A 25,182-nucleotide genomic window follows, 5' to 3' on the forward strand; every position below is an offset into this window, starting at 1 on the left:
GACACAGAGCTGTTGTATACCTCTGATCCCAGTGTATACCTCTGATCCCAGCAGCAGTAGGAACTAGTTTCATCTCCAGACTTACCTCCTTTCAGAGGAGCTTTACAAATGCTTTTAACACACAGGTGTCACAAAACATTAAACCGACATGAACCACTGAAAGTTGAAGAGCATTTAGCATTTCAAACCCCAGCATACAGCATGGAGGCCTTCACTTGGCCAGGATCTATTTCACTCCTGCTGAGGGCAATGCTGAGCTTCTCAGAACAGTTTTGCATCAGTACAAGGTCCTGGACCAGAGGCTACAGATGTCAACTGCTGTTCCTCTTTGAAAGAAGTTGAAAAACTCTCCCTTGCTGTATCATGAGTGCTCTACCTCCAGCTCTCTGCTCCCTGGTGACTTTGCATGAAGGCCACCCACAGACTCCGCACTCCCAGACTGCATGACAGCATCTGGCTGCCCAGCGGTCAACATTACGATAGCATGTAGGGCCAAGATGGGCTCCAGTCCTCCTCTCCAAAGCCTTGCACAGGACCAGCCCCATGAGCAGAAGACAGTCGCACCCTGGCCAGGCTCAAGGAACAGCTATGTTTGATGGGAACCACAGAGCCATCAGCCTTGGGAGCCCATGGGGCCAGCACTATAGGGCACCAGCCAGCACAGCCCTTCTGCCACAGTGCAATGGGATTGTCCCAAATCCAGCCACATCGATGTACAGAGACATCTCAGCGCACATGTGGGAATAGGTGGCTGTGTGTCTGTCTGGGCATGTGACACTGGCAATTTCACAACAGACTCTGAAAACAGGAACACAGATATGACAGACAAAAGCCACATATCACAACCGTCTAACAAAGAAACTTCCCTAATCCTTCTCAGATATACTTTGGGTCAAATCCAGCTGCAGGCAAAAGTGACGGAAAGGCTCCCGTTGGCTTTCTGGGAGTTGGATATGATCTTCACGTAGATGCACTCATATAGGGCACAGCTAGTTAAGCATAAGGCTGGTATATTCAGTGAATTTGCAAGCTTAGCTAGTGAAGCCAAAGGGTTTGCAATTTCCATAAATCAAGCTTCTCCCAGTTTTTTCAGCCTTGTTCTTTCAGGTCTTAAAGACAAAAAAAGAAAAGAAAACAGATACACGCAAAAAGGTCCTACGTTAAAGTAAGAAAAATCATGGAATACAATGGACCGTCATTCATTCATATGGATGACATATCCATAGCATTTGCCTCTGTTTTTCTTGCTGGTTAAGTATCTAAGTCATATTCCTACTATTGACAGTAATAAATGCAAGTCCTAAAATACGCAGGATGACAAGAACCCAGCTAGGGTCAGTGCACACAGCTGCACTGACCGAGCTGTTCAAATTTTATGATTATTCCAATGATACAATTTTGTCATAAACACTACAGTTTCAATTTAAAAAACATCAGAAATTAACTGTGAACTGCAGCATATAAAACTAGGGAATAGCTAGCTGTCAAAACAAGACAAAAAACCAAAAAACATTTTCACCAATAAGACCTTTCAGGAGAAGATCAAGATTCCAGCAAAGTGATACAGCCAATAAGTGACAGAAGAAACTAAAAACAACAGCTTTCCATAATTTTTGTGACCCTACATTAGATGACTTTTTGTTGTGGCTCATGATCAGAGACAGCAGTGACGTATTTCAAACTCTTTCCCCCATTTTGGTCTGAAAACTTTGAATTGTAACAAAGACTTCAAATAAAAAGAGAACCTGTAAAAATTGGAGACACAACGCAACCAAAGGCTTAGCTGTATTACAGAGCTGGCTTTGCTCTGCAAAAGTGTTGTTTCAGCAAGAAAACTGAAAGAAAAGATAAGACATTTATTCTGACTACTGGAAAATACAGATGTTAGTCCTAGATTATATCCTGTTAAAAACAAAAGCTATGGGAGGAGAAAAACTTTTTAAAAGTATTGGACTCACAGCAGCTTTTTCACAGAGACAGAGAGAAGCAACTTGAATATAAATAAGCGCCCAAAATAGGTCAGCTCTCTTTTCTTGGCCACTGAAGTTCGATACTTTTCACTTGAGGTTAGCCTGGACGGTGGTGGCACACACGCTGCGGGGACGGCGGCTGAGCCCATGGGCAGCTCCTAGCTTGGTGCGAGCCCCAGAGCCCCAGCCCCGTGGTGATGGGCTGGGGCTCACACACCAAGCATCACCAGGTGCTCAAGGCAATGGCCGCACACTTTGCAGCGGTACCTGCATTTCCATCGATTGTACAGGTTTCCAATACAACCTCACTCCCATCCCAGGAGGGTTTTGAAATGCTTTGTGTCCACAGCCAGTTTTGAGCTTATCAAGCAAGAAGCATGGTAAGAGACATGGGGGTTTCCACAGCCCCTGCCAAGACCCACTAGCTCCATGCATTCAGCCCCGAGCATCCTAGCCACAGCCTGGCAGGGAGCAGCTCTTTGTGCCAGGGCAGGATTGGGCCCTGCATGATCCAGCTACGGTGGGCAAAGCCGTTACCTCCCCACCAGTGGTTACAGCCCTTTAAACCAAAACAGAGAGCAGTTTTAGACCCAAAAATCAGGCAACAAGGTGCAGAGCATGCACCTCAGCTGCTCTGACACTGCTTCCACAGGGGAGGCTGGTGGGGATGCAGTAACATCAGGCTGCAGGAGAGCCACAGGTTTTCTCTTTTTTTTTTTAAAGGAAAAAAGTGAACAAGTTATTTCTACAGCACTGAGAGGCAAGCCTGCCAGTCCAGCCTCAGAAGCATTCCTGCCTAGCTCGGCTTGTTTACCACCAATAAAAAGCCCATTAGTTGCACAACGCGCCTGTTAAAAATAACTCCAAAAAATCATCACTGGCAAATTAGTAAGACATCAGGATGCACAGACACCTCAGCATGGTGTTATGGAAACCACAGAGGAGTCAGACTTCCCTCGGGAGCTTTTCCCAAGGAAGACAAGCCTGGAGATTTCTCTCCCTTTGAGTGGACCCAGCTAATTTGAAGGGCTCGGGACCAAAACGCAGCAGTCATCCAGCCAACCAGCCCAGGGTTTCCAATCAAGTGACTTCCAGAAAAAGTAAACTCACCAAGCTCAATGCCACCGTTTTGTGCCAGCGCTAATGAAAGCGCAAGGTCCAGCTCACACAGGGGTGGCCAGCGGAGGAGGCTGTGATGCTCCAGAGCCTCCCCAAAAGTTCGAATCCCTGCCCAGGGTCTGATACAGCAGCAGCGAATGCTGACTCAGCACATCCCCCTCCCTGGCCACCTAAGGACCCTGCTTTAAAAGCATCACTGGCATAAACCCAAAAGGAAGCATAGAATAAACCATAAACTGCCCTCCTTTAAGGATCAGACACTCCTCACCAGACTCCTGTGGGCACTGCTGGCACAAGGAGAAAGCCCTACATTTTCCCCATACACCTTCACAACTGCCGTAAAGAAATACCCAGCTCCCAGACCAGTCCCTGGCCACATGAAACACGAAACTTAGCCTTGCCACCTGCCACGCACACCATTACTCTCCAGCTAAGGAGCCCACAGCAGCAAGGCTCAGCCCTTGCGGGCAGGGCTTAGAGTGCCTCTTCTGATCACTGCCCCCAAATTTGTGCAATTCAGGGGTCACCCCGAAGCTGACCCAGGGGTTCACATAGGCAGTGGAAAGAGTGGAAGCACTGCCTGGCTTCCCACAACCCTCCTCAAGCACCCAGAGCTGAGAACACAAGGGGAGAGGTAGAGTAAGTTCGGGAAGGTGCTGCCCTGTGAGTTGCAGGCAGAAGAGACAAGGGGGTTTACAACACTGTCCCTCTTAGCACCCCCCTCTAGAGACTGAGCAATCCTGGGAGCTGCTCTAAACTTGAGAGCAATGTTGCTTTTCCTCTTGAGCCCGGCCAACTTACACAGAAGCTGCCCCAGCTAAACAGCCCAAATCCCTAGCATCACCTCCAACCCCACCATTAACTAGCTAGAGAAAACCTAAGATACCACTTTGCAAGGACGCAACCTAATTTTATTTGCTGCCTTTCCCCACAACAGTGGGGTTTCTGCAACTTTTCTGCAATTAGGGTGTTTCTGCCTTTCTTCCACGTGAGCACTCACAACCCCTTCCACAAACCCAGCCATCCCTCTCCCCAGCCCCTCGGGAGGGAGCTCCTTTGGGAATGTACCAAGCAGAGCTACGCATTGATGACACTGCATTTGTGAAATAGGATGAGGATCCCCTTCTGCTCACAAGGTGATAAGAGAGCCTTCAAAAGCAGCTGCACACATCCAAGGCAGTGATTTAGACCAACCTTTTCACAAGAGGAAGCTTTCTCTCCCCATGCCCACACAGGACAGCAAATACATTTTTCAGACATGCACCACATCCTCTAGATTTCTAAGAATGGAAGTGGGATCACACAAGCAGGTGAGCAAGCATTGTGCTAAATCCTGGCTGAAAATATAATCTCTGGACATAGGAAATAAAAGCATCCATCGGCACAGAGGGTTCACAGTATCTGCATTACTGCGGTTACTAACAATTCTCCTACAGAGCCCTGAACACTGAAAATTCCCAAGCAGGACCCAAATGCCATGCCAGAAACACACACCATCCTCATACCAGAGGACAACAGTTGGTAAAACACACCTAACAGATACAGGGGAAGAAGAGCTCCTCTGCAGCCACTCAGCCTGGGAAGGAGAAACAAACAGCCAGCCCCCCTGCCTACTTCCACCTAACATTTAAATTCAGGTAAGATTTGATGGAGACAACAGAGAGATAAGAGCTACAACCAAATTAGTAGCCAGTGTTTGGGCTGGGATGATGAGGATGCTCAGCTGCTTCAACCATGATCATCTCCAGCTGGAAATGGGTGAGAGCTGCTGCCCTCACAGGGTCTCTATTTCTGAAACCAGCATTATGGTCTTAAAGCTACACTCAGGAACAGCTTTCCCACTGCCAACAAGCCCCTTCCACAATGATTGAAAAAGTAACACCAGTGAGGTTATACCAAGGAAGCGTTTGGCCTGTTAAGGTACCTACCAGATATTTTTTTAACAAACAGCAAAGGAGCTTCTTCAAACTGAGTCACCAAACTGCAGTGTGCTTTGAATGCCTCGCAGGGATGGAGGTGGATATGGCTACGTCAGAACAAGCCCCAGCAGAACTTTGCTGGACCACTCTCCGCACGGAGACCTCATCGGCCATGGCTCGTGATGGAGTGCCATCACCTCCAGCCCCACTGGAGTGATGTATTCCCACATCATTTTAACGAAATTGCTTATGTCAAGGTTTCTCGAGATGCTAACTCCATCCCGAGGATGCTTAAATCAGACCCAAACCATGATGAGCCACTCTGCGCTCATCCCTGATGCATCTAATGCGTACAAAACAGTTTCGGGGGAGAGGGCAGGAGGCACGACTCCACTCCAGCAGATTTCACGCCGGATAGAGTATCGCATCGTCTGCGCGGCTGTAACGTGATGCCGGCAAGGTACCGTCAGCCCTGCTGCTGCGAGGCAGCATGCCAGCACAAACACCATGTCGGGTGCTCCAGTTGGTTTGACAGCAACACAACCGTGTCCTCGGGCCAGATCCAGACCGTGGCCTGCCAGCCGAGCCGGACACACACATCTCCAGTGCCAATGGCCATAGAAACCAAGCTTCAGTTTGCCCTCATTAAGCTGTTTTTGGGTGCGGGGCTGCCCTCTGAGCCGGCGCAGGGGAGGTGGGGGTGCAAGCCCCAGGAGTTTGCAATAAAGGAGATCTGTGTGGCTGGCGAGTGCGAGGTCTCCTGGGAACAGCCCTTTTACTAGGCTCCAGATGCTGTGGAGTGATTGCTTATATGAAGGCGGGGGAGGCCTCTTTACTGTTTCTCATTTCCTCCTTTTTTGCTCCCCCCGCCCCCCCCCCCGATTTCCTGGTTTTGTTCAGAAGCACAAGAGAGTCATTCATCATTTTTCTTCCAGCACAAGGAGCGCTCTCACCTCCCCCTCACCCCTAAATCCCTCCCCACCAGAAAAGGGCATGCGTTCGCCAGCCAAAAAGGCTCACAGCGGGGAAGGCAAAGCTCCCCGGCTCCCGCAAACAGCTCCAGCACAAAGGGCCACATTCTCAGCTGGGTTCAGTGGGTGCCAGCCCCCAAAGGGTGAAGGCCAAAACTCAACGACAGCAGAAACGCTAAGTCAGAAAACAGAGATCAGCGGCGGAGGAAAGCAATTTGCACCGGTTTGAATTATGGGCAATGCAAAGCAGAGAGGAATTTGCATGCTGAGGAGACAGACAGTGCCTCAGGTAACCTGAAAAAAAGAGCTAAGAGATGAAGGTCCACATCCGTCTCAGCCCACATGATGGTCACTCGACTTGCCGAAACCTGGGAAAACTTTCCTTGCAGAGTTGCCCCCCCACCCTCTGGAAACTGGACGGGCACTGGTCCAAGTGCAGTCCACGTGCTGGATTTGCACCGCTCTACATGACCGCAAGCCACCAGCCCCAACTTTGGGATGGGCTTTTCCAGGAAAGCCCCGTTCAGTTTGCAGGAGGGAGGAAAAGGGGTGGCTACAGATGCAGACATTTAACCCATCTGGATGGTCAACGACACCCCCAGGAAAACCTCATTGTAGGGCTTTGCTCCAAAGTCCACTTGGGTTCACAGTCACACTGCTCTCTCCATAGCTTCTTGATGGCCTTCTTGGGGCCTTGATGGCCTTGATGGCCTTGGGGCCTTAATGGCCCCATCTTGGAGGGAGAGCGCCAGGACTAAAACATCTCAGTACAGCTTCAACAGAGAAGAGAAGCTCTTTCCAAATGACCTTGAGAAAGAGAGTGAATAGGAAAACCTCAAAGTAGTTCAAATTCTTTCACACATTTTTATAAAGCAACTGTGTGTTTGCATGAAAACCAGGACTGTGCAAACACCTGGGGTCTGTTTGGGACCTTTTGGTTTGGGGACCTTTCGGTTTGATGACCTGGAAAAAAGGAAATACAACTGGACATATAGAAAATGTTCCAGGTTTTGGTTTTGTTTGGGTTTAATCACAGCAATAACAGCAACCAAGTAAAAAAGGTCTGCTTATGGTCAAGTCCAAGGCTTCCTTTTGGTCCTTTTAGAAGGAAAAGAAATAGAACATTGTGGTCAGTACTGGGGCCGGTTGGGTGGAGGGGAGCCTGTGTACCAGCAGCTCCACTGAGGAGGTTAAGTTTATGGCACAATTTCAACAAGAACTGGAAGAGCAATGAAAACACAAGCCACCAAGAGCCCGTCTATTTGGGACTAAACTCTTCCACACCCACTGAGCCAGAGATCCTGGGGCTCCTGCAGCTGCTGCTCAGGAGGCTCACCAAGCCAAGTGGGATCGCTGCACTCCTCCAGTCTCTCCCCCAAACACCACCAGCTGCTTACATGAACTGAAATGCCATCGTTTCGAAAGACCCAGGTGTTACAGTGCAGGAGCCCAGCCAGCCTGTGTTCACATCTCGGGCAGAGGAAGAGTTTGGGGCCACTTTTCGCACATCCTGGGTAAACTGGTGGCATGCTCTTCGGGGACACTTTTGAGAGTCTGGCTGTTCATTCCCTTTGCTTTCTTTAAAAATGCTGGAATGGGAAACTATTCTTGCTGCTGGTCTCCCTCAACATCTTTCCAAGCTTGTCTTGAGGTTGCTTTGTCCTCCCAAGGAGAAATGCCGGTATTTCAAAGTTACCTGTATAAAACCTTAGATTTTTCTTTTTCTTTCTTTCCTTTTTTTTTTTTTTTTAATGGTTTGGCAGCCCAACCAAAATGATCAGCCCCAAGCAGGAACCAACATGTGGACTCCATCGTATTCCAAACCCAGAGTGTGTCACCTCCACAGCTCCCAGGCGTGCTCACGCAGAGCTCTGCACCTGAGCCTCCCACCCTGGCGGGACAGCCCCTGACAGCTCCTCTCTCAGGAGGAACGGCAGGTTTCAGCAGGTCTTCACCAAGCCAGACAGGTCAAAATGAGCCTCCCAGCACCCCGCTGAAAATATGCAAAGTAAATCTGAGAGCAGGCATGGGGAGAGAAGGTGAGGCTGGCAGAAATGCAGCAAGAGAAAACAAGAGGAAGAAAGAGAGCACAGCACTTTATAGCAGGAAAAAATAAACTTGCTGATCAAAAAAATCCAATGGGGAAAATGTACAGGTCTCTAGGGAAAAAAACAGCAGCAAAGGAAGAAGGCAAGAGTGGCTGCAATGAACACGCTGGTCTGAATGCACATGGTCAGCATGGGTATAATGGTGCGTATTTTCTTCTCGGCACCAAGAGATCCCAGAGGGCCCCCAAAAGCCTTTTGCAAATCAGGACCAAGCTCTCAACTTCTCCTGGGTGCAGCAGCTGCTGGATCATTCCCTACCCGTCGGGTTATGATGATTCTGTGATTCTATATGATTCTGTGATTCTATATGATTCTGTGATTCTGTGATTCTGGGTTCTCGTCCTGCAAAAGTCCAGACTTCTGCTATTGGAAAGAATATTAAAATAAACTCAAAAAAATCCCAGGGGATTTTGCATTGGAGCCTTTTCAGTGTTTTCTTCACCCCAGCATCTTCAAACTAGGTGACATGTGGCACCATCACAGTTTCTGTAGTGTTCATCACTGGAGCAACTAGCAGGCTGTTCAGTCTAAGAAACTTGCTCTCCTGAGATACAATCCCATCACTGGGTCTTCCAGGACCACAGGATAAGTATCCCCAAGAACAACACACCCAGCAGTACCTGCCTCGGCTTCCTGGACTTCCAGGTGGGGCTCTCCATGGTGCAGCGGAGGCCAAACGCAGGTGCCCAGGGCCAGTCTGTGCCTGGGGGCAGGAGACCCACAGTCGAGGAGGGATGAGATTAATTACATGAATAACAAAAAGCTGGATGCCAGCCCCCACCCCACGCAGCTCAGACGGCAGCACAGGGCATGCGGGAGGGAAGCAAGCGGCTGAAAACCCGGACGAGCTCCCAAATGAGGCCAGTCCTACCCTATTCCAGCAACGGACCTGCATCTTGGCCTTCACGAGGGCCAGGAAAAGTCCTGCACATTTTCTTTAGAAAGGAGCACAACAGTGAAAAGCCCCCAGTAGGAGAGTTTTCCTTTCAGCCTGACCTGGACCGTCCTGTGTATCCGCCACAAGGGCACGGCCACCGGGAGCCAGCTTGCCCGCTCGGGGAGGAGAAAAGGGAAGTTAATTTTCGCAGCCAAAAGAAAATAGGGAGTTCTTTTCAGATGGCAGGAATGTAACCGTGACATTTAGTCACTTGCTATTTCTGCTTCCCGGGTATGTCTCTCTACAGGAAAGCCCCTGGACAGAAGTCTCTTCAGGCAGCATTGCAACATGTCTTTGCCCAAACTTTGGTGTCTAAACCCGCTCCGAGGTCCCCATGTCGGCTCCTTGGGGAGCTGCAGTGTTTTCAGGGAGGTTCAGTCTCGCCCGCTCTGTGCCTTGGCTGCCTTAAAACAGATGCATGTGTCTAGCTGGAAAAAGAGCAAACCCGTACCCCTGGCCTAAGGCCGCCCAGGGTCTGACTCACCAGCTGAAAACAGCAAAGCCCCGCTCTCCCCGCAACGCGCAAGCCAGGTCAGGACGGCAGCACTGCACTGCACCAGCCCCTGCACTGCGCGAGGCGGGTTCGGAGCGGAGAACCAACGCCGCGTCTCCGGCTCTGAAGTGCAGCCGTTCACCAGCATCATGATGGGGAATTTGCATTTGCTCCATGTTGAGCTGTGACGGTGAGTGACCCGACCTCATGGCATTGCTCCTGCAACGAAGCTGGCACCCCCAACCGAACTCCCCAGCTCCATCACGGGGACAGTATCTGATCTGTGATGTCCTGCCAGCCTGGAGGGATGGGTTGTGGCTACGTGCCCTCCAGGCACTGTGCATGCGTCCCCGGTTGGCAAGAAGAGAGCAACCCAGCTCAGGGTTACTCCAGTACAGGGCAGACTGCACGCCTTGCACAACAAGCCCCAGGTACCAGCGTCAGGCAGTCAGCCCAGCTCAGGTCATGCTGCTGACACCGCTCAGCCCGCGATTTCAGGGATTTCCAAAGCACAGCCCAGTCTGCTGGCTGCTGACAGAGGTACCTTCTTCGTTGTGTTACCGCAATGATTGCAGCCTTGCCTTGCAGACGCTTTCTGCCACGCTGCCTGAAGTCCCACCCATTCACAGCTCTTTCATGGACAAAACTGTGGGAACTACCCCCATTAAAAATGTTTCCTAAATCTGTCCACAGTGGACTGCTTCAAGAGAAGAGCTGCAAAAGCTTACTGCAGACACCGCGGGGTTTCTCAGGATGTAATTTATATGGCAGTGGGCAGCCCACAGTGGGTTGTAAACACTCCCACAGGAGTATTCACATGCTCAGCACTGAGCTCGGTGTCAGTCTTGAACATGGGTAATGATGACGGGAGGCAAGCAAGATACATGATTTAACTGCCAGAAATGCAGCTTCATCACAGGATGCCATGGAGGGGATATGCATTCAGTCGACTATCCCCACATAGGGTGGGAAAAATAAGAGAAGTGGAGGGAAAACAAAAAAAAAGAAACACAGGCTCAGTTAAATATTTATAGGGGGCTGCTGCATTTCAATCGCAAGCAGTTTTTTAGGTCAGCTGAGACGTTTCAGCTCTGCTAGGGCAGATCAGTTCCAGGGGACAGGACACTGCCGACAACCACAGCCCGGAAGCTGAACTCTCCTAGCATGTAACTCGGGAAAAACAGACCCGGGCAGGGCTGTGCTTCCGCTGGGCACAGCCCAAGTGATGGGACCTCCCTTCTCGCCATGGCTGTTGTTCCTGCATGCATGAGGTGGCAGGAGATGGGAGCAGGTAGCAAACCGGATTCATAAGAGCAACTCTAAATTGGTCTTGTCCATGGAGGTCTTCCTGTCCCAAAGCCTCAAGACACTGCAGTGATGTACACAGCCAAGGGTTTGCTTGCCTCCCCCAGTGCTTGAAGCCCTACTGCTAGAAGTCAGGAGGGCAGCTCACTCAATGAAGAAGGTACCTCTGTGAGCAGCCAGGAGACCGGGCTGTGTTTTGGAAATCCCTGAAATCGTGGGCTGAGCAGTGTCAGCAGCGTGATGGGTTTCCAGAGCACTGTTTCCACCTTGCAAGGCTCACTCCATACTCTTTTCATAAATTCCCAATTTGTCCACTGCTGGCTAGCACCTACAGCAGGATTATGGGCTTGATGGACCTTTGGCCAGCTTGGTCTGCTGCCCGGTCATATCTGCACTGCCCGAGTGCTTTCAGCATGGTCTGAATTTGCAAAGGTCGGTTTCAGCAAATGCAGGACCAGCCTAATGGCCAGCGGTTAAGGTAACAAATCCTTGAAACCAGCCTGATAAAAAGAATAAACAGAAGAATGGAGGAAAGCAATGACTGAAATCAATAACAAACATTACTAGAAAGACAGAAGCCTTCCAACTGTCTGAGATTAGAATAATCTATGTCTGCATTAACATTTTTTACTGTTTTTTACCAGGCACATTTTGTTGATGCTGAAAATTTTGTGTTTCAGCCCTTTGTCAGCTCAGCTGGCCTTACTCCCTGCAGGATGAGGGTCACAATTCTCAAGAGGGCTGAGCACCAGCCAAACCACGCTTTGTGCAGTGGGACCTGCAGGAACTTTACCACCTTCCCGGGCAGCTTTGCCACGTTGAACTCACTTCATCCAAAACAAAGGAAAAAAAAAACCAAACAAGTCAAGCCCTGGTTCACAAAGGTGGAGCTGAGCAGAAAGGAGGGGTTAGGCTCAAAAGGAGAACCCCCTGTCCAAACACAAGTATCTGAAGCAATATTCGTAAAGCAAACACTGGAATGACCGGCAAGCAGCATGCATTTTGCACACCTGCCCCTTACCAGCAGGCAAATCTCAAGACAACGTCAGCACTTCTAAAAAGGGATTAAAATAAAAACACACTGAGTCCGTGGACAACCTTTGTTTAAAAAGCCACGTGAGAGGCAATAAGTTTCTACAGGCTGACTCTCCACAAACATAAGCAAGGGAAAGTTATCAGCTCTGGGCTCCCAAAATATTTACTCAGTCTAATGCTATTCTGGCTGCTCTTGAGCAGACCTTTCCAAAGTCCCATGCTGTCATTTTTATGGCATACCCTTGACCAAAACTCAAATGCAGAGCACCCTTTGCCAAGGGTATTTCCAAGCACTTTACTACCATCGAAGCAGTGTCCTTGCAAGGTAAGAACGGTGCTATGGAAGCCCATCCCACGGGGGAGAGGAGGCTGAAGGTGTGCAGCCTCCACTGTGCAACATCCAAGGGTCAGATCTGAACGCTGCATCAAACTGAAACTGTGGGAGTAATTAAGAAACCTATGGCTTCTTAAGATGAACGGCTTAAGCTGAGCAGGGGCCAAAAGGCTGAGAGAAGACACCCTTGTGGAGCAGGCTGGGGTGTTTTAGTGGCTGCAACGGATCTAAAACGTGGGTTTAGATCTTATCTGGCTAAAAGCCACAGCTTGGGAAGCACGTCTGGTGGAGGATGTCGGTATACTCTGCGTGTTTCCTCACAAGGCTTGGGATACCAGTTCTTATTTTTAGTACTATTTTCATTTCTTCATGTAATGAGTTCAGTGTTTCAGGCAGCCCTGGAGGAGCAGGAAGGACATGTCCCGTAATAAAACTAATTAATTCATGTGGAATTTCTAGCCATTATTGTGAAAGTGGCCAGATTCCTCACTCCTGAAAAACTGCCAAAATGGCCATTAATCTGGATGTGGTCATGAGCAGGATTCCTGTGGCCTCCTGCAATACCCAGCTGGCCCCCAGGACAGAGACTGCAGAAACCAAAGTGGATGTTGTTATTTCCTCACACCGACTCCCACAGCCCGAGTTTTACTAAACAAGACAGTTGCCTCAGAGGGCTCTATGCCAAACTCCTCCCAGTGCCCCCAGACCAAGCATGCCCCAGTCATGTGCACAGAGGTCTAGACCTCCAAAATCAGCCCAAATCAGGCAGTTCAGCATTATTCAAAGCTCTGCGGACCAAGCGTTTCCACCTGCCCAGCCTTGGTGATGCTCTCAGTGACAGGTGCCCTGAAGGGAGCAGGGTACCGAATTCATCCTGCAGACATTAGAAGTTGTATTCCCACCACCCAGCTGGGTGTGCTAGGAGGCTGAGCTTTTTGGGTTGCATCTGCAGGCAGTGGGAAGCTGGGCTCCTCCACAGAGAAATTCCAGGCAAGAATCTCATTGACCGAAATCCCTCAATAATGCACAAGAATTAATGGAATCTGTCTCACTCTGCAAGCTGGGGGTGACAGGGTCTGCAGGGTCTGGCAGGGAAAAAAAGCATGGAATAAACTTATTTTAGTCACTAAAATCAACAACAACAAAATGACTCAGAATACCCACAGGGAGCTGACTTGTTGTGTAAGAAGGCACCATTTTGCCATAGTCTCGTTTTTCTCCCCCAATTCTGGACTGCTCTTTAAATTCAGTGATGGGTTAGAGGGTTAGCACCTAAATAGCACCTCTAGTGCTGTTCCACCATCCAGTCCCAGGAATGGACATATTCCCTGAACACCACTAGAAATCCAGACCTTCTGCCCCAAGTGTCTTGAGTAATGGACTATCTGTAACAACCTGGATTTGTAACAATCTAAACAAAATCCTCCCAACACCACCTCTGCACAAGCTGTGGAGGCAGCACTGTTCACCATGGCCAAAGGAAGAGGTCCCCTCCCATGGCCACCCATTGCTTTAGGCCTCCTCATCCCAGTTTCCATCATGGCAGATAATTTACCTGTCCATTCACACCACAGTCAGATCAAGATGGTGCAGCAGTGATTTCCCTGCCATTACATCAATCCAGTTCATACGATGTTCAGGAGAAAGGAAAGCGCCCTCTACACATCAGGGATCGTATCAAACTCATGGCCCTTAGTTAGTGGTGGGTACTATGCTAGAAAAAGAACAGCTGTTGGAGCCCAGTAGTACAGGTAAGGAGAAGGTTCCACCACAGGAATGTTGTCCTTGACCAGTTGGACTAAGAGATGCCTTGCCAGAGCCTGGGATGGAGCCTGGAGCAGTTCTTTCAACCTTCAGAAAGCAGTGGTAAGACTCGTTTATAGTGTTATCACTCAGCATTTTCCTTGCACCGGTTCAGCTGCAAACCCAGAAGAGCAAAGCAGCTACCGTGTGGAGGGTGGATTGCAGCACCCCTGACAAGTATCCCCAAGAAGCAAGACATAATTCACCAATGTAACTGGAATTTGTCTTTAGCAAAAGCACTGCAGGGTGAGCAAGGAGGACCAGGAGGAATAGAAAACAGCCACAGAAAGCCCCGGAGCTGCTGGGTTAGCCTCACTGCTAACTGAAACACCATGGTGGTCAACCACCCTGACCCTACAACCCCCACACCAAACTCTCCCAGTGGCCAGGACCCAGAGGACACAAACCAGGCACCTCAGGGAGCCCCAAGCCAGGCACCCCAGATTATCCACAGCCTCAGTAGCTCCGCATCCCTGCTGGGGCTACAGGGCAGAGCCCCAGCACCAGCCCTGGGCTCCAATGGTGCGGGAGGATGGAGCCCCACACCGGCCACCCCTCCCGCTCTTCCTCCTCATGCCATTCCTCTGTGCTAAACCTGAGTTCCTCTCCCCGTTTCTGCTTGCTTTTGAAGTGCCAGATGAAACAGCACCAGATGGAGGCGAGCCGCTCGCCCGCTGAAAGCAACGGGAGACGAGCGTTTCCACATGGGCTGTGTGGGAGGGCTGCCATCACGCCGGTCGCAAACCCTGCATCTCCCCCCGGCTCAGCTCACAGCCGAATGGCGTGCCGAGCACCACAGACAAAACCTCCTGGATTCAAACCGAAAATGACCCCCAAGCAACTTTCCACATGCAAAAAAAGGTCAGATTCTGGCCAGTTTCACTGCTTCTGCTCTTCTGCCTTCACTGGGGCCACTCAGGATCTGTCCCACTCCCCTCAAGAGCAAAATTTGGGACTTCTAAAATACAGAGCACTCCCTACCCTACAGGAGACAGGTCACACTGGAGGACACGCACTTGATCTTTGGAGGTACGAAAAAGGTCTTGGAGGACACCCAAAACCACAAAAAGACCTTCAACAACTCACTGCACCCACCCATCCCCCCAGACTGAACAGCAAGCACTCCTGGGACGTGGACATCAGGTGCCCACCCTTTTTTAGTTTTAAAACAGCAAGAGGAAAACATGGGAAGGTTATGAGACAACCTCCGCACCAAGCCAAGAGAAGTCCATTAGCATGGACTGGGTCTTCTACAACTAGCCAGAAGAGCTGAGAACAGACTGCCCTGGCTGAAGGCTGAAAAGCAAGATCTTACAGGGAAATCTTGCTGTGGTCTCAAGCAGAAGTACTGGGCAAGGCTCAATGAATTTTCCCTATGTTATAGGACTATGGGACTCTCCCACAGACGACACCATGCAAGTGACTGCAACAGCATGTCACTGGTGTAGGTATCCTGCATCACTTGGCTACAAGGATAAGCTCCAAGGAGGCACAAAAACTCCTCTCTAAAATTGCCTCCAGCAAGTAAGGTGTTGGAGAAGTTATTAATTTCAAGGGCAGAACATTAGAAATCCTCTCATCCCACCTGAGTTGGTTTATCTGCAGAAAATTGTAAGGAAAAGCAGGGATTTCAACACGGTCCAATTCCCACCAGCGCTTTGTGTCACTCTCAATTACAGTCCAGAATGAAATACCAAGAAATCGTTCCTCGCGGCTGGCAGAATTAATGGGATCTTTGACTACAGAGAGCACCAGGCAGTGAACTTGTTCCCTTACCAGCCAAGAGGCACAGTGCAGCTTTCTTCAGAATAAAAGCTGCAATGTCAAAGGATAGTTTAAGCTTATAAAAGTGACCTGATGTTTCCCAGTATTCCAGTCCGTAAGAAAGGCATGTGATTACTGACCCTTTCCTTTCTAAAACAATTTATTTCTACCATAAGCTGATGCAGCAAGAGACTTTATCTTCCCCCTGGTATCTAACTACATTACATGTGGGGCAAAACGCTAAACAGAAGACCATCAATAATGCAGTTACAACAAGCTGTCAAATGCTGGGCTGCAGCAAAGCTCCAATAACTGTGCACTAACCCTTTCTCTTAAGCCTTTGCCCAGGATAACCACCACATCACGCTCACTTGTAATTAGATGTCAACTTGCACGTTTAATGAGGTCACACTTGGCCAGTTCATGAATGAGAAACACCTCCCAGCTTGCTGGCAGTGACTGCTGAAGGTGGGCAGGGATGTTTCAGTCAGAGACTCGGTCTGCTGAAGGTAGTTTGTCTTTGTGGAAGCAATAATGGAACGGGATTTGCAATCTGCTAAACTGGCAGAAAACTCATCCTGCCAGAAAAGTGAATAATTTTTTGGGTTAATGGCCTGTTGTGGCTCACCCAGGGTCCAGACAAGGACCAAGACCTGTATGATGGAGCACAAGGATGTGCACAAGGACAGGGAGGGAGTAGGGCATGACTGCCATGAGATCAGCTCAGCAGGGATGAAAGGCAGCCAAGAATAATCTGCACAACATGTTAGGACCCCCAGCAAGGATTTTTCCTTCTTTCCTGAATCCACATCAGGAGCATGCACCACGGTTAGCCTGCAAATCACAGAGCACACTCGGCACCCATGAAGCATCATGTTGTTGCATGGCACGCAGCAAAGGGACATGTAATGCAATTCCCTCCCCCAGGCAGACATGGGGCCCTAACACAGCTTTCTCCACAAGGCTAATACCATCTGGTAAAGCCTCACTCTTCCACTGGGGACAAACCTGCCTCTTCTGGCAATGCAGACAGTCAGCAAGGACAAGTTGGAAAGCCAAGCCCAACGTATTCAATATGTGCTGCTAAAGGACACCCTCAAAAGCGGTCACACACGCGCTGATTCGGGCAGCACCTCCCCAGGGAAGAGCCAGGGATGAAGATGGGTGGAAGCAATAGCGGAAGCGTGCGCAATGGCAATGGCTTTGCATCCCTCTGATACAGAATGGGTCTGCTAAGCAGCCACTGGATCTAAGTTACATATTTCACCCTGATTCAAGGAAAGAAACCCGGAATTCTTATACCTGGAAACTCAGTACACCACCAAGCCCAGCCCTCCTCCTGTAACAGAAATGCTTTAATAGCATCTTTACATTTTACCTTGGCCACCTTCTTACTCTGTCTGCCTAAAGCAAGAGACTCTCCCTGAAGGAACTGGAGCCCCAGCAGGGAAGGCAACTGTGACCATGCCCAGAAAGCTGGAATTGCCCAATCCAAGCAGAAGCGCAAAATCTACCAGGGAAACTGCTGTTCCTCCCAGGCCGCTAGTGCTGAATAGGTGACCAGGAAAAACAGGTACAGGAGTGCTTGCTGGCCACTGGGATGAAACCCTGCCTTCACAAACCCAGTCGTGTTTGTGGGTAACAGCGACAGCCACCCATCGGGCAGATAAATTAGCCCCAGCTAATACTGCAGCCAGGTCTAGTACAGAGCCATACACAAACACACCTCTCACATTCCAGTTTTCACTGTTTTGCCTCCTGAATTGTTTATCTCGGCTCAATTCCTGGATGTGGATAAAACAAACGACATGGACTTTCTCACAGATGGGACTTCTTGCTGTTCCCTTGACAAATACCATGCTCAGCGAGTATAAGCCTAAAACCCAGAGGAAAGGAAACAACTGCAAAGGGCAAGAAGGAAACGGATCATTTGCCAAGGGACAGCATGAAAACACATTTCTGCTTTGGACCAGAGCCTTGAAATCTTCCCAGGCTTCCCCTTCCCTCCAAACCACCATTTTCCCACCATCATCACCCCCCCTACAGCAAACTCAAGTGGGACTGGGGCAGGGGGTAGCATTATTTTCAAGAAGCTGCTCCACAAGGTGTTATTTACTGTCTTAATACTTAAAGATGACAGCCAGCCCAGGGCCTGACCAGGTTAGCTCTTGACCAGACACAGCTGCCACAAAGGTCCACCTACTGGCAAAGTCCCAGAGGTAGCAAGGACAGATGAGCTGTGTGGTTTCTTTCTATTCACATATCATCCTTAGAGCTGTTATTAACTGCATTTCACTTTTAAGAATTTCTTCCATGGCAAGGAGCTCTGCAGACATTCAGTTTAGCCTGGGCAGAGCTGATGTAGTGGCTGGGGACATATTAACATGCTCCTGTGGGTTTGATTCTTGCAGTTGGCTTCTATGATGTCCAGTAATGTCCGAGCTTGCATAAGCCAGGCTGAACGCCTGGTTGCAGCACTTGTAACTAACCTCCCTCTTGTTCATGTTCTTCTGCCTGGAAAGGCATCTAGCACGGGGCAAGGGGGACACTCATAGCCTGGCTCTCCTCTACGCCTCACCCACTTTTTAGCAACACAGTGCCTTCAGGACCTCCACTGCTGTGCCAGATCTGGCCAACTTCACTGACGGGGTCAGAAGTTGTGGGGGCGGAAGGACAGATACACACATGCATATGCAGATCATGACGGATGCTTCATTTCCTTATAAAAGCAGGAGAAAAGCAGAAGTCTTCCTGGCAATTCAGTGGATGTGAAAAATGCACTCATAGCATTACTGGCATGGTTTTCAAGTTTCTGTTAAAATTCCACTCACATTATGCTACCTCCAACCTCAGAGTCTTCTGTGTTTTGGAGCAATACATTAAACTGTCTTTTAGCAGCTGCCTGCCAAGGGGAAATGGAGGTTTTGACATTTGACCCATAAGGAAGGATGTGTGGCATTGGGGGCTACCCAAACAAGGATTTTAGTTGGATGCTAAAACGAGCTGTGTTTTTAACAGTTAACTATTTTATAACTATATTTTTTTGTTATCATGGGAGTTCAAAGCGGAGTCCCTGACCAGGTGAATGAGGCAACCCCAGCCCTGCAAGTTCAGGTTTGCCTGGGGCCACATTCTTTGCACAGCTCTCTTTCCATTTGGAAAGGTTACTTTGCACTGGCATGGACTAAAAAAACCACATTTATTTTAATAAAAAAGTGAGATTCCAAAGCAGGACTCAATAGCCAGCAGTGGGTTCAGAGGCAGATCCCACTGAATTAGTACAAATATCCCAAAAACAAAATAAAACAATACTACAAACCCAACTGAATTGCACTGGCAAAGGGGGAAAAAAAATTCCCTTAACTGGTCAGCTTTGAACAGTGGCTTGAGAGCTTTTTTTCAGAGTGGAACAAGTTTTATTCCTAGGACCTTGTCTCCATTAGGAGAAACTGGATATTCTTCAGCTATTCTCATAACTCGGGCAGGACAATTTATGACATTTGCTGACATCGCTAAGATCTGCCCTGCCCCACCTCCTAGCACAAGTTCCCACCTTGGAGCAGCACTGGCACCCTGCTGCACCTTGAGCCAGTTCAGGTCATTGATCCAACAGAAAATCACTGACTTGTTTCCCGGGACTGGCTTTCTGCAGGGTTAGCTCCTGAGCCAGCCTACTCTGACACAAGGTGAGAGCTAAACCCAGCAGAAGGAAGGAAGAGGGACGGTGCAGCTGACAGCTGGACAAGACCACACAAGCCCCTGATTCCAGTTTGCCATGGCCAAAGCAGAAAGCAGCATCCCCACCCTCCAGCTGAGATTGGAGAGACTGAAAGACCCCAACGCGACCTGAAATGCCTCTCAAAGCACATTGTATCTGCAGGACCCATCTGGTCCTGGGCCACCCTAGACCTGCTTGGAGACAAGATGGCTATCGGGGACTGGGACATTATCTGCCAGGCCACAGACTCCTAACATGACGTGCAGACAGTCCTCGCTCTGCTCCCTGTGTGCAAAACAGCGTGCCGATCTTGCTGAGGTGCTGAGAGAATAAACATGCTCGAGACTGGCATGAACCCTCCGCAAGTTTCACGCACATGGTAACAACCCTCTGTCCCCAGTGCAGGCATTTTCAGTCAGCAGTACGTAAAGTTTGATACGCGATGACCTGAAATAAACTGTAAAACAGTGTGGTCCAGTGGCATCAGAACTATTTCAGAGGCCCTGATCCCTGGAGGTGCTGAGCCTCCGTCTCACTCCCACCATCGGTGGGAGTTCGTGCACTCGCGTCCCCAGGGAGGGGGGTAGAAGTTCTCAGCCTGATTTCCACAGACTGCTGCTATTTTGTTCCGACATTCCCAACATCTTCAAAATACCCAAAGCCTCTTGTGCAATGAGCAACATCCCCTGCTTCCTAGCTACATGGTGGTTTATGTTACTTTCCGCCTACAACAATTTCAGGATTGGCTTTACAGACCTAAGTGGAAGACTAAACAATGCTGGAGCCACAGCAGGAGAATTTGCAGAGTTTTATTCCTTGTTTCATTTGGGCAATCCTTCTGCCTCTCATCAGCGACAAAAAAACTTGCCAACCTCTTAATTTAGGAATAGCACGAGCTCTGCATTCCAGCCCTGAATCAGCCAAAGGAGCCTTTTCAAGCTGGAAAGGGGAAAAAGGGCAAATACCTTTAAGCACATTTAAAAAAAAAAAAAAAAGCCTCAACACCTGCCTTTTGCAGGCAAAAACCTGCTCTCGGGGCACTCTTGAAACTAGCTTGACATCAGCATTTGAAAGGGAATTCCAATCCCTGCTCTTTCGGGTGCCAGACTGCTTTCCCTGTCACTGCTTTAAACGAAAAGCAAACTCTCCCTCATATATATACATTTTGCAGGCACGCTGCAGATGGAAGCGATGATGCGAGTCTGAACAGAAGAGAGTCAAGTGAAGCTGGCAGATTCAGGTTTTGGTTTTGTTGTGGGTTTGGTTGTGTTTTTTTTTTTTAATGGCTACAACAACCTGTTAAAAGTTTTGTAATATGAAGAGAGCAAACCCTTTTCTGGATGTCTAAGCTCCTCTGCCAAGACATGCTCGACTGTGAATATTCCAGCTGCATGTTTCACATCACGCTGCTTAAGGATGTGCCAGTATTTTTATTATTCACCCCCTATGGACATTACAGAGCACCACATACATTAAAGTGTTCTTAAACTGTGCTATTTATGTGTGTGTGTATTACACACAGAGATATGGTCAAATAAATCACATCCATTGTAAAGGAATAAAGATAATAAAATCGAGCAAAATACCCAGTGAAGTAACATAACTCTGAAATAAAGTCCATAAAAGCAAAAAAAGCAGCATTAACTCAGAAAATCACCTCTCAACCCATCACTGCAATGCTCTCCGCCTCCCCCTCAACTTCTTGTAAAAAGCATAAGCCTGGAAGTCAGCGCCAGATTCCTTAAATCTAAATGCCCTTGGCTTCTTCTGGAGAGTGTAAAATTCACTCCCTTGACACTCATATTCTGTAGTCAAGCAAGACTGCACATCAACGTGTTCTCCAGACTCCCGGCTCTCCACAGCCCTTCACAGCTGGGCAAAGGAGGGGGGACAGGAGTGGGGACCGCAGCAGCCGCAGCCTGGGTGCACAGAAGCAGCTGCTTGCAATGTGCAAAGTTTTCCCTGCTGCTGGTTTTTCTTCTCTCCCCACTCTCCATCTCTCCCCCTCGAGTGGAGCAGCATGTGCAGGTACCCGGAGCAGCATGTGCAGGTACCCGGAGCAGCGTGCACAGGTACCCGGCTGTGCTCCCATCCTCCCAGGGAGCGAAGCCAAGAGGTACAGCCCGGTTCAGAGTGCTTTTAAATAAAGCCTCAACAAGAGGGAAGGGAGGGAATTCAAAGTCGTGCTGCTGAACTAGTTATGCAAACAGGGTCAGAGCCCCAGTCATAGCCAGGTGAGCAAAACCAGCAAGGAGGTAGAAGTCAAGGAGGGGTGATTTCAAAGGAGAAAGTGCTGGTTTCTACTCCCAGACCTGATTCGGCAATTTTCAACATCCCACGGAAAGGGAAAGAGCTTGAGGCCGATCGCAAGGGAGAGGAGGCATTAATAAAACCAAGCTCTGCTGTATCGGCATCCCCAGAAGCGCTCCCTCCCACAGCAATTGCAGCAACAGGTCAGGAGCCTGCTGGCGTCCCCGTCCTCGGGGCTGTGCCCTTGGGGGATGCTCCTCTTCCTCTGGCACCCAGTGCCTGGACCAGGGCAGACAGAGTGGGCCAGGACCCCCACGGGAGCTGGCAGCGGCCACCCCAGCTCCAAGGTGGGCTCAGCTGGGAAGGCAGCCATAGGGAACGGGCTCCCCACATAACAGGGCCCCCACAGTCCTCAGCCACCCCCTTCCCCCCAGGCAGCACATGGTCCTCCCACACTGCCTCTCCTCGTATCTTTGGGACATCCGTCACCCTCCAGGGTGATTTTACTCCCCCACCAAACCCAAATCTGAACCTCCACTCCCCGAAGGACTCCCCCTACCCTCAGCTGCATCTCTCCAAACTTCACCCCTATCTGCCCCCACGGGTTTTCTTCTCTGGAAGACCCCAACCTCCACCCTGTCCCCCGGGGCAGTCCCTGCATTGCCCCCCCGTTACACCCCACCCCTGGGGTTCCTGCCCCCTGCCAAGGAAACCTCTCTGACCCCCGGGGTAGCTGCACCCCCAAATACCCCATTTTCCCCACATACCAGGGATGCACTCACGCTCCTTCCCCCCCTCCAGCGCCCCTCTCATTCCTGCCCGCTTTGTCCCTCCGCGGACTCTCTCCCCCTCCTCTCCCGCAGGGATCCCCCCTCCCTGCCCTCCCGAGGGGTCCCTCTGCCCCGGGAGGATCCCCTTAGGCCACCCTTTAGGATCCCTTTGCCCCCTGGACGTGCCGGTGCCCCGTTGCGCCGGCGCTCGGTCCCGGGCGCGCGGTGCCCAGTGCCCCAATGCCCGCTGCGCAGCGCAGGATGCGCTGTCCCCAGCGCCCGGTGCCCGGAGCGCGGTGCACAGTGCCCGCTCCGCGGCACCGGGTCGCCGGCGCCCGGTCCCGGCCCGGTGCCCGCTCCCTAGCAGGCAGCGCGCCGCGCAGGGCGCTCGGCGCCCCGTCCTCGCAGCGCGGCTCTCCGCGCGCCGTGCCTGACCCGCGGTCCCTGGTGCCGGCTGCGCGGGGTGCGCGGTGCCGGGCGCTGCTCACCTGCGGGGCGCTCGGCGCTGGCGCCGTACTCGGCCGTGTCGCGGCGGCGGGCGCAGGTGCCCTGCCCCTGCACCAGGGCTTGGAGGGGCAGCTCGGCGCCGGGGTCGGGGTAGCAGCGCAAGCCGGCGGCGCAGCGCGGCGTGTAGACGCCGCACGCCTCGGCCTCCAGGCGGGCGCACACCGGGCAGCAGCCGCAGCCCGGCTCCCGCACCAGCTCGGGGCAGGGCGGGCGGGCGGCCGGGGGGCAGGCGGCCAGGCGCTCCGCCGTGCAGGGCGGGCAGCGGAACAGCACCTCGGGCAGCGCCGGCCCCGCCAGCGCCAGCGCCGCCGCCGCCGCCGCCACCAGCAGCCGCGGCCAGGCGGCCCGCGCCGCGCCGCCGCGACCGACCCCGCCGAGCGCCATGGCGGGACTGACGGGCGGCGGGGCCGGCAGGTGGACACGCCGCTCGGCCCCCCGGCGGCGCGGCACGGCGCGGCGCGGCGCGGCGAGGCGAGGAGCGGAGCGGAGCCGAGCGGCGCGGCACGGCACGGCACGGCACGGCACGGCGCGGCACGGCACGGCGCGGCGCGGCGCGGCACGGCGCGGAGCGGCGCGGAGCGGAGCGGGGCCGGGCGCGCCGCGGCGCCGCCGGGTCCTAGAGCCGCCCCCGCGCCGCCCCCCCGCGGGGGTCAGGGCTGCCCCGGAGGGGAGAGGGGGCTACCCCAAAGGGGAGAGGGGATCAGACCCAGAGGGGGTCGGGGGCAGCCGCACAGGAGGCTGGGGATGCTCCGAAGAGGAAATGGGGGTCTGACCAACACGGGCCGAGGGCCTGCTGCAGTGGGAGTCAGGGTCTGCCCCACGGGGGATGGGGATCTGCCTCACAAGGAGGCTGGGGTCTGCCCCGCTGTGTAGAGCGGCGCCAAACCCAGAGGGGAGCGAGGCCTGCCCCACAGGGGGGATTGGGGCCTGCCCCCAGAGACACCTAGTACAGGTGTCTAGGGAAGGAGATCCTACCCCACAAGAGGGTTGGGGTCCTGCCCCACAGGGACTCCTAGTGCTGGGGGGGGAACTGGGTGATCTCCACACCCCCAGAGAGAGCCGAGAGGGGGGCTGGGGGGCAGGTGGGGGCCCACTCTTACCCCGCTGTCCCAGAAGTGCCAGGCCAGGCACAAGCAGCCACGTTACAGGCCAGGTCCCACCATGGGGATGGCGGGGCAAAACCTGGGCTCAGGGAGAGTCCCGCCATCCAGCCCCCTACCAAACGCTGGGCCTGGGGGCCACCCTGCCTCCGTGGGAGCAGAACCCTGAGGTCGGGTGAGCCCCCTTGGAGACGCAGGGCTCCATGCCCACAGGGCTGCCCGCATCTCCAGCCTGGCTCCCTGCAGGGCATTTACACCCCCAGACCAAAGCCATCTGCAGCAGGCTCAGCGCCTCCCCTGCGGCACTGCCCTGCGAGGGTGCCCAAAAGCCGGGGTACAACCAGGGGTGCAGAGGCAGAGCTCTCCAGGCTTTGGGGTTTTGGTGTGAAATGCACATTTCACACCCCATCACCTTCCTCTCCCTGCTGCCCGACTGTCACAGGCTACACAGAGGATTTTAAGTACAAGGGGTATTACATAGAAGTGACTTTTTTTCACTAACAAAAAATAATAACAACAAAGCCAAGGGAATGCAACCAAACTAATGAAGCTGGAAAACTTGGTTAATATTGTTGTGGGGTTGTATAAAGTCAGGCACTGAGGCAGCCTGAGTTCCCTCAGCCGTGGGAATGTCAGCTTTGGGACACTTAAAGTTAACATTTGCTGCTGTAGTTTTTTGTTGTTTTGGTTTTGTTTTCTTCAAATTAAGAAAAATGCAAAATGCTGCTGTTGATGACTCGTGCAGCACAACTTGTGTTGATTACTCATGGCCCTGGAGTTATACAACAACATGTTTGTTTGTGGGATCGACGAGCGCAGGGTGGGACGACCGTCTGCGGCATTCAGCACGCTCCGTGAAATCCCTGTGATACATCCTGGGACCAAGAACGTGGTCCCATCCCAGTCCCTGGGTCTTCCCAAGCAACAGCTCGGGTTTTACAAGAGTTTAATCAATCATGGTCCCTTTCTCTGGCTGCCCATCATGCTGCGGATACCTTGTCACGGAAGAGCTGCCCATTTGCTTTACTTTTTAAAACGTACCATTGCTTGTTTGCACCTCGCTCAAGCTGGGCGGTGAT

At 51.6% G+C, this 25,182-nt stretch overlaps 1 protein-coding gene across 1 annotated transcript in view; it reads right to left on the reverse strand.

The window, feature by feature from the left end:
- Positions 1-23,537, reverse strand: part of IGFBP2 (insulin like growth factor binding protein 2) — a 64,020-nt gene extending 40,483 nt beyond the window's left edge. The window contains exon 1 of the mRNA XM_075511933.1: positions 22,985-23,537. Within this exon, the coding sequence (XP_075368048.1) occupies positions 22,985-23,387 (403 nt within the window). The 5' untranslated portion in view covers positions 23,388-23,537. The remainder of the gene's footprint in view (positions 1-22,984) is intronic.
- Between the last annotated feature and the right edge of the window lie 1,645 nt (positions 23,538-25,182).

Source organism: Mycteria americana, chromosome 9 (genome assembly GCF_035582795.1).
Source record: "Mycteria americana isolate JAX WOST 10 ecotype Jacksonville Zoo and Gardens chromosome 9, USCA_MyAme_1.0, whole genome shotgun sequence".
Classification (NCBI taxonomy): Eukaryota; Metazoa; Chordata; class Aves; order Ciconiiformes; family Ciconiidae; genus Mycteria; species Mycteria americana.